The 17325-nt window shown below is 47.3% G+C and overlaps 1 protein-coding gene across 1 annotated transcript in view; it reads left to right on the forward strand.

The window, feature by feature from the left end:
* LOC107325586 (fibrillin-2) overlaps positions 1-17325 on the forward strand; it is a 61735-nt gene that overhangs the window by 26100 nt on the left and 18310 nt on the right. The window contains exons 9-32 of the mRNA XM_015886618.3: positions 602-727; positions 4067-4219; positions 4895-5092; positions 5737-5880; positions 6464-6583; positions 7144-7269; positions 7861-7983; positions 8067-8342; positions 8571-8624; positions 9057-9182; positions 9490-9615; positions 10415-10534; positions 11288-11425; positions 11505-11555; positions 12043-12168; positions 12542-12769; positions 12903-13028; positions 13387-13515; positions 14203-14328; positions 14946-15071; positions 15407-15529; positions 15816-15941; positions 16086-16211; positions 16642-16764. Coding sequence (XP_015742104.3) covers positions 602-727; positions 4067-4219; positions 4895-5092; positions 5737-5880; positions 6464-6583; positions 7144-7269; positions 7861-7983; positions 8067-8342; positions 8571-8624; positions 9057-9182; positions 9490-9615; positions 10415-10534; positions 11288-11425; positions 11505-11555; positions 12043-12168; positions 12542-12769; positions 12903-13028; positions 13387-13515; positions 14203-14328; positions 14946-15071; positions 15407-15529; positions 15816-15941; positions 16086-16211; positions 16642-16764 — 3240 coding nt within the window. The remainder of the gene's footprint in view (positions 1-601; positions 728-4066; positions 4220-4894; positions 5093-5736; positions 5881-6463; positions 6584-7143; positions 7270-7860; positions 7984-8066; positions 8343-8570; positions 8625-9056; positions 9183-9489; positions 9616-10414; positions 10535-11287; positions 11426-11504; positions 11556-12042; positions 12169-12541; positions 12770-12902; positions 13029-13386; positions 13516-14202; positions 14329-14945; positions 15072-15406; positions 15530-15815; positions 15942-16085; positions 16212-16641; positions 16765-17325) is intronic.

Genomic DNA, 17325 nt, shown 5'->3' on the forward strand with positions numbered 1-17325 from the left:
CTGTAGGGCATTGTAATGTCAGCATCATTTTTGTGTTTCTTGTTTTTATGATCCAGCCACATCCCCACAGTTTCTTGCATAGATATTGAACTGAGTCCTGCAAATCCCTTAATGTCAGACAGCTTTTTCCAGGTTTGAGTCATTCCCCTAGACTCAGAACCACTCCATGTAATTAATATCCTGTTATAAGAGCTGGCACCATGCAGAGCTGTGACGTCTAGGAATAGTCTTTCAGAGGTAACATCACCCACCTGTTTCTGCTGTGTATTTTTCCCATATGTCTTCAGTCCTGCATTAGCATCACTAGCCACTGCATGGCACTGTGCAATTACAGTCAGACATTTCCTTCCTAACTCTTTTTTTCTCACTTTCACTCTGGACAGGAAGAGGCTCAGTAGCCTTCTGAGTAGCCCACACTCATTTCATCCAGAAGTTTCTTACTTAGTTCTGAGATGCATCACTGTAGTTCACACAAGCATCCCGTGGCAGTCCTTAACACAGCAGCTGTCCTTTGTGGTCTCAGCTCTGGTCCAGAAGCCATGCTGCAGGTAGGAAATGGTTTGCAAGGAAACATAATCCCTGTTGGTTTGTTCTTTTCTAGATGTGGATGAGTGTGGCACAATCTCCGGCGTGTGTGATGGTGGAGAGTGTACCAACACAGCAGGCAGCTACGTGTGCACATGTCCACGTGGTTTCATGACCAGCCACGATGGATCCCGCTGCATTGGTAAGATGCTAACTAGCTGTGAAACCCAGACTTCACACCATGACGATGATTCATAGATCATTCCAAAAGGACATATTATTCATGCAGTAGCTGGAAAATGCTGGGTTTGTGTTCTGTCTGTTACATGTACATCACTGCAGTGCTTGAATTGTTTCATGGGCGTCCTGCTGGGGACGCTGGAAGGAGGATTGAGGTAGGAGGTGTCTGGATAGGACAGTGGTCAGTTTGAATCACAGAACTGTAGGGGTTTGAAGGGACCTCCAGAGATCATCAAGTCCAACTCCCCTACCAAGTCAGGCTCCCTACAGCAGGTCAAGAAGGATCCTTGTGCTCCTACCCCCTTTTCTACTATGTTAGATGTCAGCCAGCATCACTCCTCTCCCTGCCACTGAATTTGCAGGCACAGAGTGTGGTTGTGATCAGTGCAAGGCTCAGTGTAGGTCTAAGAGAACTCCTACAGGTCTTCCTGGAGCAAAGAGGGGCCTGGTAATGGGGAACATTCTACAACTGCACATTCATCTTCTTCCTTTGCAGAGGTGAAGGAACAGAAGAGCTTGTTCTAGATGTTTGCATAACCAATGTAAATAAATTGTGACTTTTATCATTTCCTCCTCCTTCCTGCTTAGACCACAGGTAATGGCTCATAAATTTCTACTGCCTTAAGCTAATAGTCAGCAGGGCTTAGGACTCACTTTGCCTCATCTCATGGAACTCAGACTCTCAAGACTGAGTTGCTTTGCACTGAGCTGGCTGTCTGGTTTCCTTCCTTATTCAGTAAAGAGAAGGAGGTGCTTCCCAAGCATGGGGCAGTGCACTGGGGGCATCTATTCCTGCACACATGCTGAGCCTGTCAGCTCACAAAGCTGCTGTGAAAGCTCTTACACATTATCCTATAGCCCACCTTCCAACCATGATATGCAGTTGCTGGCAACAATATGATTTCCAGGCCCATATGGAAATGACTGTCTTGCAGCCCTCATCCTGTAGACTACATGAAGGACTTGGTTGGGCCAGTGTGTGCCACTTGACAAGCTCATACACACATGTTCACTTGGTCTCGGTTTGGCTCTATTTTGGCTCTATTTCAAAGCTTTCCAGAACTGGCTTGAGTCCAGGCAAGCCTTCTCCAGGCTTACGGGTTGCTTTGCCTCCAGACTACAGAACCTGTAATGAATCTTGCATGTTTAACGAATCAAAATTCCTTTACAAGCCTTCTAAATATTTGATGGTCCATTTCTCTTTGTAATAGACAACAGTTGCTATAACGAATAGATCAATTCTCTGTTTACTTGCTCTCAGCAGGGGCCCTCACTTGAGTCAAAATGAATCCCAGGGTCTGTTTCACTGTTCAACAAGTTAATTTGCCTTTAGAAAGGCAAGGATGCATAAAGAGGAACTGTTATAAGAAAAGCAAGCATCATTTTTAGCTCAGTGGAAAGCACTAGGTACAGATTTCTTTCAAAAGACCTGGAAATTAATACAGAAAAAAAAATAAAAAAAGGAATTTCCAAGCTCTTTTTTATCCAAGAATCTGCAATACAAATTAATCATGTTACCGTTCCAGAAAGAAGTTGTGAAGTATAACATATGAGTCACCTTGTTTGGGCACCTGATTTTAACAAGAATGGAATTCCTTTCCTTGCTGTTTCCCAGGCCCTGCCATGAGCCCTGAGGGGTGTGATGGCTGGCTGATGAGTCAAAGGAATATTTCTCTGCTTTCCTTGAAACTGAGTGCTTCAAGGAAGGAAAACTAAACAAAATTAGAAAGCCAACATTTAAAAATAGCCCAGGGCTTAGTTAGCTGCAGCGAACTGTAACTGTGCCTAAACTCAATGCATCATGCTGCAGCCATTTCCCTGAGCTAGTGTGCTGTCACATTTTGGGATAGGCAATATTTTTTCTGGCAAAATGCACAGTTACTATAAAGTGCTGTTGCCCCAGGGTCCATATTTCACAAACCCTGTTTATATCAGTTGAAGGGGTTTTAGTGCTCATTTTGAGAGTTTAAACCCATGAATTATGCTCTGTGAAATCAATCAAAGAAATTGTTTGCAAAATTGAAGGTTAATAAATAATGTGGCCACCGTTAGAACAGCACTGGGAGAGAGCAGAAGAGGCTGCTACCTCTCAGATATTTACACTGGAAAGGGCCACATGTGGCCCATATATCATGGGGCACCCACACTGCCTATGCTATGACTTTACAGTGGCAACCTTAGTATATTCCCATCCTCTTCCCCTCCCTTTTTAGTAAACATCTTTTTATTGCATTTGAATAATCTCCTGTGGTTTTTGCAGCTGAAACAGCAAGACAGTGAGCTTGAGTTGATCCCAGATCTCATTAGCTGCCTTCCTCAGTGAGAACACAAACAGTGTTGTAGCTGGAGAAAGTCCACCATAGTTTGAAATGAATATTCATTGAATGATTCAACCACCTGTGCTTGACATAAGGAATCCAGTTCCACATGAGTTCATAACAGTTTCATTCATTTAAAAGACAGACTCAGTGTTTTGCAGGCAGCTCTAGCAGGCTGTGAGCTTTCTTTTTCTTTTTCTTCTTTTTTTTTTAAAAAAGAACAGTTTTAAAGTATAGGTTTCAAATGAAAAAATACTTCCAGATACATTTCCAGTCATGTACATCATGTCACCCTTGTTCACTGCAAGTCAGCACTCCAGCACATTGCACGTCAGCACTCCAGCACATTGCTTTCTTTGCTCTTTTTTTCCCAATAATGCAGCAAAGCTCTGACAGAGATTTGTGTCTTATCTTTCCTTGGGTAACATCAGCACGTTTACTGCCTTGAGTAACTGCCGGGACCCACTGTTCTTTCCATCCACCCCTGCCTCTGCCCAAGGCAGCTCCGGATGGGTTTTCAATTAGCTCTGGCCTTCATTTCTGAGAGAGATTATTACAAATTGCAGCAAAGACAGATGAATTTAACAAACATTTGTCCAGATGAGCAAGGGCTTTACCATCCCCTTCATTACTCAAACTAGAGTGACCTCTCTGCCTTCTCAAACCTGTCAGCAAATGTCTGTTTGTAAGAAACAAGGTTACATTCTCCAAATCATTTCTTGCTCATTACCTGGCTGGCTGTCACCATGTATCACTGCCTTTATGACAGCAATCATCCCACTAAAGAACAGAAGGGGTGTATGGGATCTCTCCTGCTCAAATTTCCCTTCTCCAAGTCTGTTTGTCCTTCTGCAAGTCTTTGGTGGATGATGTTTCCGATTAGAGGAATGGTTAATGTTGAGCTCAGTGCTGCAGAATGGCTAAGGAAGAACCTGCTGGTTTAGTCACCCTAAGTTATCTCCTTCTCCTCTTCCTCTCTGCAGACCAACGGGTCGGGACATGTTTCTCTGCTCTGATTGGGGGCCGCTGTGCTGGGGACCTCCCTGGCCAATACACCAAGATGCAGTGCTGCTGTGACTCAGGACGTTGCTGGGCCATTGGTCAGACTCCAGAAATGTGCCCTGTCCGGGGGTCCGGTAAGTGCAACACAAAGGTTCTCCACCTTTGTGGCCAACTTGTGGCTCTGTTATCCTGGTGACACCCCAGGGATGCACAGACACAGTGAACTGTCAGCATAACACCCAGAGAAATATCACATGGGAATGATGGATCTTATTCCTGGCATTCATTTGAAAGTGCGCCGGATGAGTTCAGCTGAGTCAAGAGTTTATCCCCTTTCTCTTCCCCATTCGCTCTCTATGGCTTTCACCATAACACCATAACCAATTCGGCCAAACAACAGTGAGATCAAGCATTGGGAGGCCATCAGAAGGCACAACACTGTAGTTATCTGTATCTCTCTGCATTTTTTCCTTTATTACTGGCAAACCCTCCTCCGGGAAGGACAGAGATTTACAGTCCCAGTCTGGCAGCCTTCCGTGTCTTGTCCTTTCCTGCTTGAAAGGAACTCCTGGTGCCAGCTGCCCAACACACCACAAGAACACTAACACCCTGAAGGCTGAATCTTACAATTTTTTCTAGTGTGTTGGGCATTACAGCCCTCCTCACCAACCTACCACATTCCCATTAGTACCCACCCTGTCTGCTGTGTGCCTGTCCATCCCTCTGCTTCTGTTCTCTGCACTCTGGCAGAGGCAGGAAGGGTTTTATTGCACTCTTGGACAAGCACTAAGGCAGCTGCTTTGTTTCAGATGAGTACCGCAGGCTTTGCATCGAAGGACTCCCAGTCGTGCCAGGGTTCCCTGGGAACTTTCCAGGAATTCCTGGATTTGGGCCCAATGGTGTTGGGCCAGGACTTAACGGCCCTGGAGGCATCGGACCAAATGGGGCAAATGGACAAGGCGGAATCCCAGGCCTGCCTGGAATGGGCCCGGGAAGTTCAAGCATTGGTAATTAAAATTACTGTCTTACTCTGCTGACCTGGTTTGGCTGCTTGTGTCAGAACATACGCAGCATGTCTGCCTGTGTGCCAGCCCTGTCCTCAGCCGTGTACACATGAGCAGAGCACTAGTGCTGTTAGCCAGATACAAGGTTTATTTTGACACTGAGGGAGTGATGGGTTGTGACACTAATGCTGTGCAGAATACTGAGCCCAGAAGGAGATCAAACAGTGTCTCCTGGCAGAGCAAGGAAGCTGAAGCTGGCTCCAGTGCGGAATAACTTTCTAATTACCAAACAGGAATGATGCTCTCACATCACTGCCTCCCTCTCTGCTTCCCCTAAACAAAATGTTTTTCCCACTGTGTCAGACACTCTTTTTATACACATCTCTATGTAGCTCCTTGCCAAGATCTGAGGCTCGTAAAAGTGCACTGGATGTCAATAAATATTAATCCCTTTTGTGTCTGCTGTGCAATCCTAAGCATACCCATAGGGTGGGAGTACACTGAGTATCACAGCACCCACAGAGAGTTCTGATGCAGTTGGGTTTGTGCCTGCAGCATCATGGTGGACTTAGTGATCCTGCTTCACGGAGACAGTAAAAGGAAGGGAGCTGTAATTCTCTGTCTGATGCCACTTTTGTGCTTTCCAGGAACTGCAACTTTAAATCAGACCATTGACATATGCAAGCATTTCACTAATCTGTGCCTGAATGGACGCTGTATCCCCACTCCATCCAGCTACCGCTGTGAGTGCAACATGGGCTATAAGCAGGATGTGCGTGGAGAGTGTATTGGTGAGTGAAATTTGCTGGATAGATATGAACACAGTGTGCCCCAGCACCATGCCTGTTCCCGATACCACCTCAAGTGGCTGCCCCAACAGCTTGCATTCTGTACAGTTCCTCATGAGAGGCTGCACTGGGCTCATGTCAGCTAATAAAGTTGGAAGAAGATGGGAAGTATTTATCTGTCCAACAAGGATGACAGCTTCCTCTGGTAGCCATAACCTTGCTGTTGGCTTAGCTACTTGACATTGCTTAAACATCGTCCCAGTGTAGAGCAAAATTTTGTTCCCTCTGCTTTGCTCAGTGGATGGAGTTTCCAAAAAGAAACACAAGAGGATAAGTTGTCCAGTCTCCCAACTGCAGATCTCTTTCTTTATCTATACTTTTTACATAACTGTGTACTCAGGTCTGACTGGCTTTATCCTCCCAGCAGCTCCAGGTCTTGGCTCCCCAGCACAGTCTGACTGCTTTCTCCCTTGCTGGCCATGCTGTTGATGGACACAGCAGTTCACAGAAGCTACACTATCCTGGAAGCACTGTGTGAGTTCCTTGCATGATGGTGACTCACAGGTTTCTGCTTTTCTCTTTGCAGATGTAGATGAGTGCTCCAGCAGCCCCTGTGTGCATGGTGACTGTGTGAACACACCTGGCTCCTATCACTGCAAGTGCCATGAAGGATTCCAGAGCACCCCAACAAAACAAGCTTGCATAGGTATGTCTTTTCTGTGTGCTGCACCAGTGTCAGCAGGATTATCAGGGAGTTAGGTATGAAAGGAGAATGTAAAGGGGAAAAACAGTGACAAATTCCCAGCACCTAACAACTTCCCAGCCAGGTGTGTGATGGCATTCAGAACCACTCAGCTGAGTTATCAGCTGTGTCTCATGATCTATTTGAGAGAAGCAATTTCCTCTGCCTTTATCTACCATAGAATTAGCTAACAGCGGTCCAGGAACTTGTGGAGTCCTTTTAAAGAGATCAACTCTACTTTTAGATTATGTTTTCTCTTGATAAAAAAGTGAGGATTTTGAGGAATTTCTGTATTAATGTAGAAGTAGTGGTTTCTAGTGAAGATTTTCCAATCTAAATCTTTTAGTTGAAAATTAAGCTGAATTCTTCCTGGATCTTTCCTCCTGGCCACAAAAATGAGCTCATCACTATCTCCTTTTCAGCATGTTTTTGAGCGCTGGGAAACTGCAACCTGCAACCCCTCTGTTCCCTTCTGTGTGCTGTTTCTTTTGGTGAGGCATTTCCTATGTTTATTTCCTTACCAGATATTGATGAGTGCATCATGAATGGAGTAATGTGTAGAAATGGACGCTGTGTTAATACTGATGGTAGCTTCCAGTGTATCTGCAATGCTGGCTTTGAAATCACCCCTGATGGCAAGAATTGTGTTGGTAAGTTATTTTCTGATATGCTGTCATTCATTACCTTGGGAAGGCTGAGGCTGAAACTATGTCCTCAATGGGGACTGGTGATTACTTCAATCTGAGCTGCACTTCAGAGAATCAAAGAGCCATAAAATCATAGAATTGGTAGGGTTGGAAGGGATCCTAACGATCATCAAGTTCCTTCCTCCTGGGTAAACACTGCCATGGCAGAGTGAATCTTGAAAGGAGAGACGTACTAAACGAGGGAAGCATTTTTATAAGGGTGTTAATGCTCCTGGAGATGAGATCCAGGAGCATGAGTGGGGATGGGTATGCAAGAAAGACATTCTCCATCGCCCTGAGAGTTCCTGCCTCTAGCAGCTAATGTACAAGTAGTCCTGCTGGGAGCTGGATCATCTTACTAAGGTGCTGCAAGTGGTAGGGATGCATCAGGACAGCTCTTAGCAGAAGTAGCAGTGGGAACTCTGCCTTGATGATTAACATCTGTTGCCATAAGAAGCAATTTGACTACAAGATGGATGATAGAAGTATCTAAGCACAGGAGAGTCCTGCTGCAGCTCTCAGACTCTGCTCATGTTTTCTGCTTGTCCTCCCCAGATCATGATGAATGTGCCACAACCAACATGTGCCTCAATGGAATGTGTATCAATGAGGATGGCAGCTTCAAATGTATCTGCAAGCCAGGTTTTGTGCTGGCTCCCAACGGGCGCTACTGTGTTGGTGAGTACATCTCTGAGCTTGGCCCCTTTCTGTGCCTTCCTGCCCAAGGTTTGCTAACAGCCAATTTGTGGTTCTTTTTCCAGACATTGATGAGTGTGAGACACCAGGAATCTGTATGAATGGCTGGTGCATTAACACAGAGGGCTCCTTCCGATGTGAATGCCTTGGAGGCCTGGCTATTGGGGTGGATGGACGGGTCTGTGTGGACACCCACATGCGCAGCACCTGTTATGGAGGCATTAAAAAAGGCACATGTGCCCGTCCCTTTCCAGGGGCAGTCACCAAGTCTGAGTGCTGCTGTGCGAACCCAGATCATGGCTTTGGAGAGCCCTGCCAACCCTGCCCTGCCAAAAACTCTGGTAAGCTCCTTTTCCCATATGGGTTTGCAACAGACAGGATTGTGCTCAGAGACACTGTGAGTCTATGATGGATTCTCAGTGAGATGCCCTAGGGAGCCTGGCAGAGGCATGGTAAAGACAAGGGCAGGGGAAAAGGGGCAAACTATAAATTCAGTGTTACTCAGTGTTAATTTAACTGTACTTAAGTTGTCCAGAAAATCCAATGACTCTACTGTGCTTTCTACACAGCTGAATTCCAGGCACTCTGCAGTAGTGGCATTGGAATAACAGCTGATGGCAGAGGTACGTGCATCCTAAGTATTATATTCTAAATAGATAAATCTAAAGTCACTCTCAGGTTTTTCTTTTAACAGCCTTTAGCTGAGTGTGCATACATCTGTGGGACTGTGTGTCATGAGAGACTTATGCTGTGGAGGAGAGTTAAAACGTTGTGCATGTGTATGTGAGAGCTGCTGGTGAATAAATGTAGGAGAGATTGCATAGCCAGGGTGGTTGTAAGTGCACAGCTCCAAAGCACCAAGAGGAGAGCAGTAAGGCTCCCCAGGATCTACAGCTTTATACGAAGGAGTAGGTAGGCCAGGAACGAGGAATTTCTGCAGAGGAGTGACTCAGCTGGCTACTGGCATCAAGAAACAATGAGGAATTAAAGTGTGGAAAATACCTGTGTCTGTGGTTGGCCATGATCCATCTAATTTGCCCTCTTTCACTGTGCAGACATCAATGAGTGTGCCCTCAACCCTGACATCTGCCCCAATGGCATGTGTGAGAACCTGCGGGGGAGCTACCGCTGCATCTGCAACCTGGGCTATGAGTCCGACCCCACGGGCAAGAATTGTGTGGGTGAGTTTGGGGCATCCCAAGTTTGTTGTGGCATAGGGAAAAGCAGCTCAGTGTCAGGAGAGAGACGGTGCACTTGCAGCATATGAGGCTGAGAGGTGGTCACAGACCTTCACAGCACAGCTGCAGTACAGCAGCTGATGCCCTGCAGCATACCTGCCTAGTCCCAGTGGAAAAGGACAAGGAACTACATGAGAAGTTGGGCATGTGGGATTTAACACACTTTTCACATTGCAGTTCCATCCTTAAAGCAATGCAGGAGGGTGCACACTGGTGCTGTAGCTCAGAAATCCCATCTCTCTGCCTACAGATGTTGATGAATGCACTGTCAACCGTCTGCTGTGTGACAATGGGCTGTGCCGCAACACACCTGGCAGCTACACCTGCACCTGCCCCAAGGGATTTGTCTTCAGGACTGAAACAGATACCTGTGAAGGTAAGGTGACTCTAAGGGCAACAGAGAGCATCTGTGTAAAGGATGAGCTGTGTCTTGTGGTCCTGCCTGAAAGGAGCTCAAGGTTCAGCATGTCTTTGGTTCTCTTCTGACCACAGTAGTCTGAACTGGAGCAGATCCAGGCTTTGGGATTTTTAATTTTTTTGGGGGGTGGAATCTCACTCTTCATTCAAAATGGAAGACATCCAAACCTAAAACATCCTGGCATTTTGGTGACTGAAAACTAGAATAATTTCCTCTAGACTCCCCAAATTGTAGCTGAAGCCTAACCAAAATTACACATTTTGGGGACTTAATTGAAACCTTTCAGCATAGAGCGTGAGAGGTTTGTTTCCCAGCCACAAAGCCCCAAAACAGTGACACTTTATCCATGTGTTTAGATAAAACCCTCATTGTCTGTGACAAATGCCAAGTGCTGTGTAGCCTCACATAGCTTATGAAGGCCATGCTCAATGCTGTGACTGCTCCACCTTAGCCAGGAGCAGGCCTGAGCAAGTGAATCCATCATTCCCCCATAGTTTTAATCATTAACTTTGACGCATCCATTCCCTCAACCCTGAAGAAGCTTGTTGTAGTGGTGCATGCGATCAGTGCCTGTCAACTTTGAGATTATGCATACTTGGGCTGTACATGCAGAATCTGAATAACCTGGGCTGGAGATCCTCTGTACAGCTAAAAATTCCCCCTCTTAATGTTCTTTGCTTCTCATCTCTCCAAGTACCTGGCCTAGAATTCTGGGTCCCTGGTGCTTACCACAGTGACAGTCCCTTTCTTTCTGCAGATATCAATGAGTGCAACTCTAACCCTTGTGTGAACGGTGTCTGCAGGAACAATGCTGGTTCCTTTGCTTGTGAGTGTTCCCCAGGCAGCAAGCTGGATCCCAGCGGCACCATCTGCGTGGGTAAGGATATGGCCTTCTGGAGAGAGATTTGGGACACTGATACCAGCCCTGCCCAGCATCACCCTTTGCCATCCTAGCTTAGGGATGGAGATCCGTTGAGGCTTTCATTTTCTCATTTTGCATTTATTTCCTTGTTGGTAACAGTGAATATCTCTGTCATGAGTCCAGAAAGCCTGAAAAGCTGCATTTCCCAGCAATGCTTCAAGCATGGTCACAGAGAAATCCCTAAATATACTGCAGCAAGACAAAGAGCAGACATGGGGTCTGAGGGGACCCTACAGGGCATCAGGGTGGTGGGTTCTTATTTACCATCTTATTCAGATGGATTTGTAGTGTGCTGAGATTAAGGCATGCCAGGAGTAAGTACATCCCTTGTTACCAAGGTGGTACTTGTTTCCTAGATGGTCAGCCTTTTGCAGAGCACTGCTGTGTGGTGAACCTGGGACAGAAAGGCAGTGACCCAAAAGATAAAAAGGGAGGGACACAGAACTTTTGAAACAGCTGTATCAGAGAGCGCAGATACATTGTTCTGCAACATAGTGGTGGTAGGACAAGGCTCTGGGGAACAGCAAAGTTTGGGTCCACACTACAAAATCCTTCGCCCCAGAGCCTAAACGTAAGGCCAAAAAAATGATAGTCACACAATCAGAAATAGTTTATCCTACTTGCTTCACGTGGAAAGATGGCTGCTGTGAAGCTAGGAACCTTGGCCAAAGACCACTCTTCATTCATGCCTTGCCTTTGCCCCTGCAGACAGCATGAAAGGGACATGCTGGCTGAACATCCAGGATGGACGTTGTGAGGTGAACATCAATGGGGCCACACTGAAATCAGAGTGCTGTGCTACACTGGGAGCAGCATGGGGAAGCCCCTGCGAGCGCTGTGAGATTGGTAAGGTTCTGCTTGGCAGAAAGGCAGGCTGCAGCCCATTTCTCTTCTAACAATCCTCTTGTTTCATGTTTTCTTGCAGATACTGCCTGTCCCCGGGGCTATGCCAGGATGAAGGGGGTTACATGTGAAGGTAAAGTGCTGCAGGACACAGAAGACTTTTTAATTGGGAACATCATTTTTTATTTGCTTTTTTTTATGCATCTTTGAGTTTGGAGACAGCCTGCTGAAGCCCTGTGATTTTTGTGTTATCTCTTGCATTGGCACCTGCCCTGAGCACTGCAGCTGGGGTATGGCCGGTATGTAACACCTGTGTGCTCACAGTACTGACATCTGTGAGTCCTGGTGTTCCTCTGTCAGCCCTGTGCCAACTGTGGACCTTTGCAATAGGACTACCCTCTGTCTGCTCATCTCTGACACTGTGATACAGCCTCCTTGCAAACATCTCTGTATGTGGCTGGGGCTGTGTCTGGAGCAGGTTTTTTACAGTGTGACAAGTTGCCAGTTTTAGCCAGTTGGGCAGCTCTGGGCTCTTCCTGGATCTCCAGAAGCCCCTCAAAGCCATCCCAGTCATGACTGCGTGCCACTCTTATACCTGCCTTTTGCTTTGCTGCCAACAGATGTAAATGAGTGTGATGTCTTTCCTGGTGTCTGCCCAAATGGTCGCTGTGTGAACACAGCTGGCTCCTTTCGGTGTGAGTGTCCAGAAGGACTGACCCTCGATGGCACTGCTAGGACATGTGTGGGTAAGAGCACCCTGACCTGGAGCCTCAAAGAAATTTCTGCCTGCTTTCTTGGTACGCTGTGACAACCCCATGCCCTTCACAGGGCATCTACATTTCTAGCTCCCTGTGAAGAACTCATTCTGTGCCCCAGAACCAGCAGTCACAGACCAGTCACATCCATTCTAATAATCTTCATTAGCATTCCAACCAAGGTGGCCATATCAAAAAGACCCATACCTGGGTATTGTAGGGAGAATGCATTCTGGCCCCAGCCAAAGCTCTTTTAAGGACAATGCTAACTGTGCCACAGAGCTGTTGTTCCAGAAAATGGTATCTCTGGCCTTCCCAGAGATCAGGATCCGCAGGAAGGGACTCAGCTCTGCTCTTTCACCAGATGTGCGTGTGGAACAGTGCTACATGAAGTGGGATGAAGATGAGTGCACAGAGCCTCTGCCGGGCAAGTACCGGATCGACATGTGCTGCTGTTCTGTGGGCTCAGCCTGGGGCATCGATTGTGAAGAGTGTCCTAAGGTTGGCTCTAGTGAGTACAAGGCCATCTGCCCAAGGGGACCTGGATTTGCCAACCGAGGGGATGTGCTTTCAGGCAGACCCTTCTATAAAGGTAAGAAGGAAGAGAGGAGTCGCTAATAGTAGGCTGTCCTCAGCCCAGCTCAAGGAAGCTGTTCCCTGCTCTAGGACCCTAAGTTAATTGCAGACATCCCCTTCCTGAAACACTGTTTTACCTTCATGCACAGATGTGAATGAATGTAAAGTCTTCTCTGGCCTGTGCACTCATGGGACTTGTCGAAACACCATTGGCAGCTTCAGATGTATCTGTGGCAATGGTTTTGCTCTGGATGCTGAAGAAAGGAACTGCACAGGTAAGGGAAGAGCGACTACCTTCTGAACCACTTGTCTGTCTCGCTGCCATGACTAACCTGTGGGATCCTCAGCATGGTGGTACCCAGAAGAGTCATGGCAATTGTGGTGTGGATGTGCAGAGAAGCCAAGGGCAGGGTCACAATCAAAAGGCTCCTCCATCTTGTGGGAAGAAGGATCAGTTCTGCACCAGAGAATTCTTCACTGTTATCTGTCCCTTCAGGGAGCAGACATTTTTGGTCTGCCTGGGTGGACCTGCCGGTCCAGGGCCATAAAATTCAACATGCAGGACGAGCAGCCCAGTGCCAGCTGTAACAGTGCTTGTAATCTGTCCTGCAACCTGCTGTTCATTCCCCACAGATATCGATGAGTGCCGCATCTCACCAGACCTGTGTGGTCATGGTACCTGTGTCAACACACCAGGAAGCTTTGAGTGTGAGTGCTTTGAAGGCTATGAGAGCGGCTTCATGATGATGAAGAACTGTATGGGTAAGGGCTCATAACACCACCTTACTGTTTTTCAATGGAGAAGATTGAAAATGTGGTAAGGGTTCTCATGCCAATTCATGCCAATCTGCTGTCTTTCTCATTCTTCTGTCTGCACCTGGGCACTGCTGATTTATAACCCAAGAGCAGAGTTCATGCCTGGTATTTTCATTCCTGTCATGTGAGGATACTGCCCTTACACATGGGGATTAGCTCATGCTCGCTCAGTGCAGATCTGTCAGGCCAGTAGCTTGAACTTAATGGCTTTGAGCTCCGATTCTCATATTTGGCTTTTCCCTCCGTGTGACCACTCAGCTCCTTCTACTACTTTTCAGCCTTCCCTTACACAATTAATAGTGTAAGAACTTGTGGAAATTGACTAAGAGTAGTGGGATGGGAACTAGTAGCTGTCCATCCAGTCCTTGCTGGCTATTCTGCATGAAGTTAATATCTTATTTCCTCCTAATGTAACACTTCACGTTTTTCTGAGCTCAATACGAGAGTTGCTATTACCCAAAATGCAACCATAAGTCCATTGCGCTCACCCAAGTCCTGTTAGTTTGGAGATGTGCCTCTGCTTTAGGATGTATCTCTGGTGATGAAGCTTTGGTGCATGTCACCAGCATCACCCTATCATCTGGAAACCCAGCTGAAGGATCCATCAGCCACTTTTCATGTCACCCTCTGCAGATATCAATGAGTGTGAGCGAGACCCACTGCTGTGCCGAGGTGGGATCTGCATGAACACAGATGGCAGCTTTGAATGCATCTGCCCCCCTGGACATGAGCTGACTTCTGAAGGGAACACTTGCATAGGTAAGGTGATAAAAAGTTATGTTACGACCAGAATCTGGTCAGGATAATGCTGTGGGGAGAACTGAGTGTCATGCTGGACCCGGGAACGTCCTTCTGATCCCTTGTATGGGTAGAACACATTTAACCAGGAAGGGCTGAGGTTGCTCTCGGGATTTCATTGCATTTAGGGCGTCTCTTATTCTAACTGCTGTTTGCTGAAGGTTGGGCAGTAGGGTGATGGTAAGGCAACGGAAAATCTGAGTATCCTTCTAACTGCTGCATCTCTATCTTTACCAGTAAAAGAAATGTCATTCCCTAGACCTGGAGCCACATAACCTGTACCCACACAGATCTATACACCCCAACTCAACCTTCCAAGCAGATTTCCCTTCAAGAATGGATGCTCCTAGTCCCTGGTAATCTCTGAAATGGGTCTAGGCAGTGTGATGAGATGTCAGGGGCTGTTATGTATTAAACTCTCAATTCATCTTTAGGTTGTTTGCATGGCCATAACCTGCAAGCTGTGCAAAAGGAACTATCCCAGTCTGAACTGAGGCTGAGTTCTAACATGTGGTGCCACATGATGCTCAACATGGGATTCGAATGACCGGCTGCTCAAAATGTTCTCTCCACCACAGATATCAATGAATGCTCCCTCAGTGACAATCTGTGTCGCAACGGACGCTGTGTCAATGTCATTGGGACCTACCAGTGTGCGTGTGATTCAGGCTTCCAGGCCACGCCAGACAGGCAGGGCTGTGTCGGTGAGTGCTCCGCTTTGCCAGATGCTGTGCCAAGACCTCAGAGCTCCTGGTCTCATACCACCTATGATGCTTAACAGGGTGCCTGAGTGTTAGTTAGCTCCAGATGGGGGGTGAACCTCTTACCTGAGCTGCTGCAAGACCAACACTTTTGACAAGGGGTTCTAATCAACTATTGTGAGTTGGCACTAATGCTTTCATCTGTCATGGGGACCTTCGATCCCTTGTCAGTAAGCCCACCACAGAGGCACCTCTCCCACCTTCACTCTTTCCATGATGGCACTGTATCTGTATTATGTAGCTAGCGTCTGTTTCCTGACCTCCCCTTTCTCGCCCAGACATTGATGAGTGCACCATAACCAATGGTGGCTGTGACACACATTGCTCCAACTCGGAGGGCAGCTATGAGTGCAGCTGCAGTGAAGGCTATGCATTGATGCCCGACAAGAGATCATGTGCAGGTGAGTGCTAAGCCTGGCTCTCATAGATCCTGTCCCAGGGTTCTCTATGTCCATTGCCCATAGTGCTGGCTTCAGGGTGAAAGGTTCTCATTTTTGGGTCACTTCCAGAGTGGTGATTTCTCTGCACTGCTCTTTGCTTTGCACCTCTCTTTGGGATCCCCAGTCATGTAGCTACATGGTCTGTTACACAGCCCCACCTGTGACTCCCTCCTGCCCCTGCTGCTCCCACAGTATACTTTCCCATACTGTAACATCTGTACTTCAGCAACAGTCTCCTTCTTTCTAGATATTGATGAATGTGAGGATAATCCAGACATCTGTGATGGTGGTCAATGTACAAACATCCCTGGGGAATATCGCTGCCTCTGCTTTGATGGTTTCATGGCATCCCTGGACATGAAGACCTGCATTGGTGAGGACAAGGCTGTGCCCTGGGCATATGACAGCACTGCATCTGTAGGCTGCTGTTGGAGGGAGAGAAGTATTGCACTAGAAGCTTGCCCAAGGGTCAGAATATGGTTATTGTGGTGCTCAAAATAAATCCCTTCTCCTGCAGATGTGAATGAATGTGATCTTAACCCTAACATCTGCCTGCACGGCGAGTGTGAAAACACAAAGGGCTCCTTCATCTGTCACTGCCAGCTGGGCTACTTTGTCAAGAAGGGAACCACGGGCTGCACAGGTGAGAGCATGCCAGACCTGGAGCCAGGAGTGCTGGTGGGAACCCTCACAAACACCCACAGCAGCTGCCAGGAAGGGATCTTCCCTCTGATGGGCATACTGTGGGCACCCAGGGATGTACTGGGTGCTGAGAGCCCCTGCTGGGCAGGCAAACATTGGTCTGGGTAACACTTTCCTGGTCTATATCTGAATCAGGGACCTGCCCTTCCTTTTATCTTTATGTTCCAGTGGGGGGTACAGATAAGCTCTTGAACTCAAGGATTCAACCCTAGAGCAGCCTGTTCCACAAACCACCTTGTTCTCATCCCCTGGGGTTCAGGCTCCCAGGAACCATGACTTCCTTGAGCAGTTAGCAGAATGGCACCTGGCTCCCTCATTGTGTCTTGGAGAAGCTGAGCTCTGCCATACTCTAATGTCCTTCCTTCCTGCAGACATTGATGAATGTGAGATTGGGGCTCACAACTGTGACATGCATGCCTCCTGTATCAACGTGCCTGGGAGCTTCAAGTGCAAGTGTCGCACAGGCTGGCTTGGAGATGGGCTGAAGTGCAATGGTGAGTTCTCAACCTTGAAGAGGATGTTGGTGTGTCCAAGTGCTCTGTTGGTACCTCTGAGGGTTGAGCTGTTTTGACATTTGTGCTTACAGTGTTTTTGAACTCCTCTGGATGAGGATTTTTGTAGGTGTGGGATGAAGACGGTCTGCAGGTGTTACACTGTCAGGCCCTGCAGCTATACCTGGGAAGGACAAGGGAATTAATGTGAGAGTGAGAGCATGTATTTGTGGGATGCGTGGAGTGTGTGAGTGATGTTGAGGTGTGTGTTGAGTGTCAGACTGGCAGCCTGACTGTTTGATGGTGTGTTGGTGTATGGTGTAGAACGTGCAGGTATGTGTGGGTGCTGGTGGTATGTGGGGTTGTTCTGTGTGTATGGTAGTTCTACCTGAGAGCAGGCATTTATTGGATCCAAGTTTATGGTGTGTATAAAAGGATGCACGGGTGCACGCATAGTATGTGTGCCTGAACTGGGGATGCATGAGGAATAAGGATATGTGTGCATGAATGTTTCTCACTGCCAGACAGCACTGCCAGGGGAGGGCATAATGGCCATGGAGACTC

Source organism: Coturnix japonica, chromosome 16, assembly GCF_054131305.1.
Source record: "Coturnix japonica strain WE chromosome 16, WE-NBRP24, whole genome shotgun sequence".
NCBI lineage: Eukaryota > Metazoa > Chordata > Aves > Galliformes > Phasianidae > Coturnix > Coturnix japonica.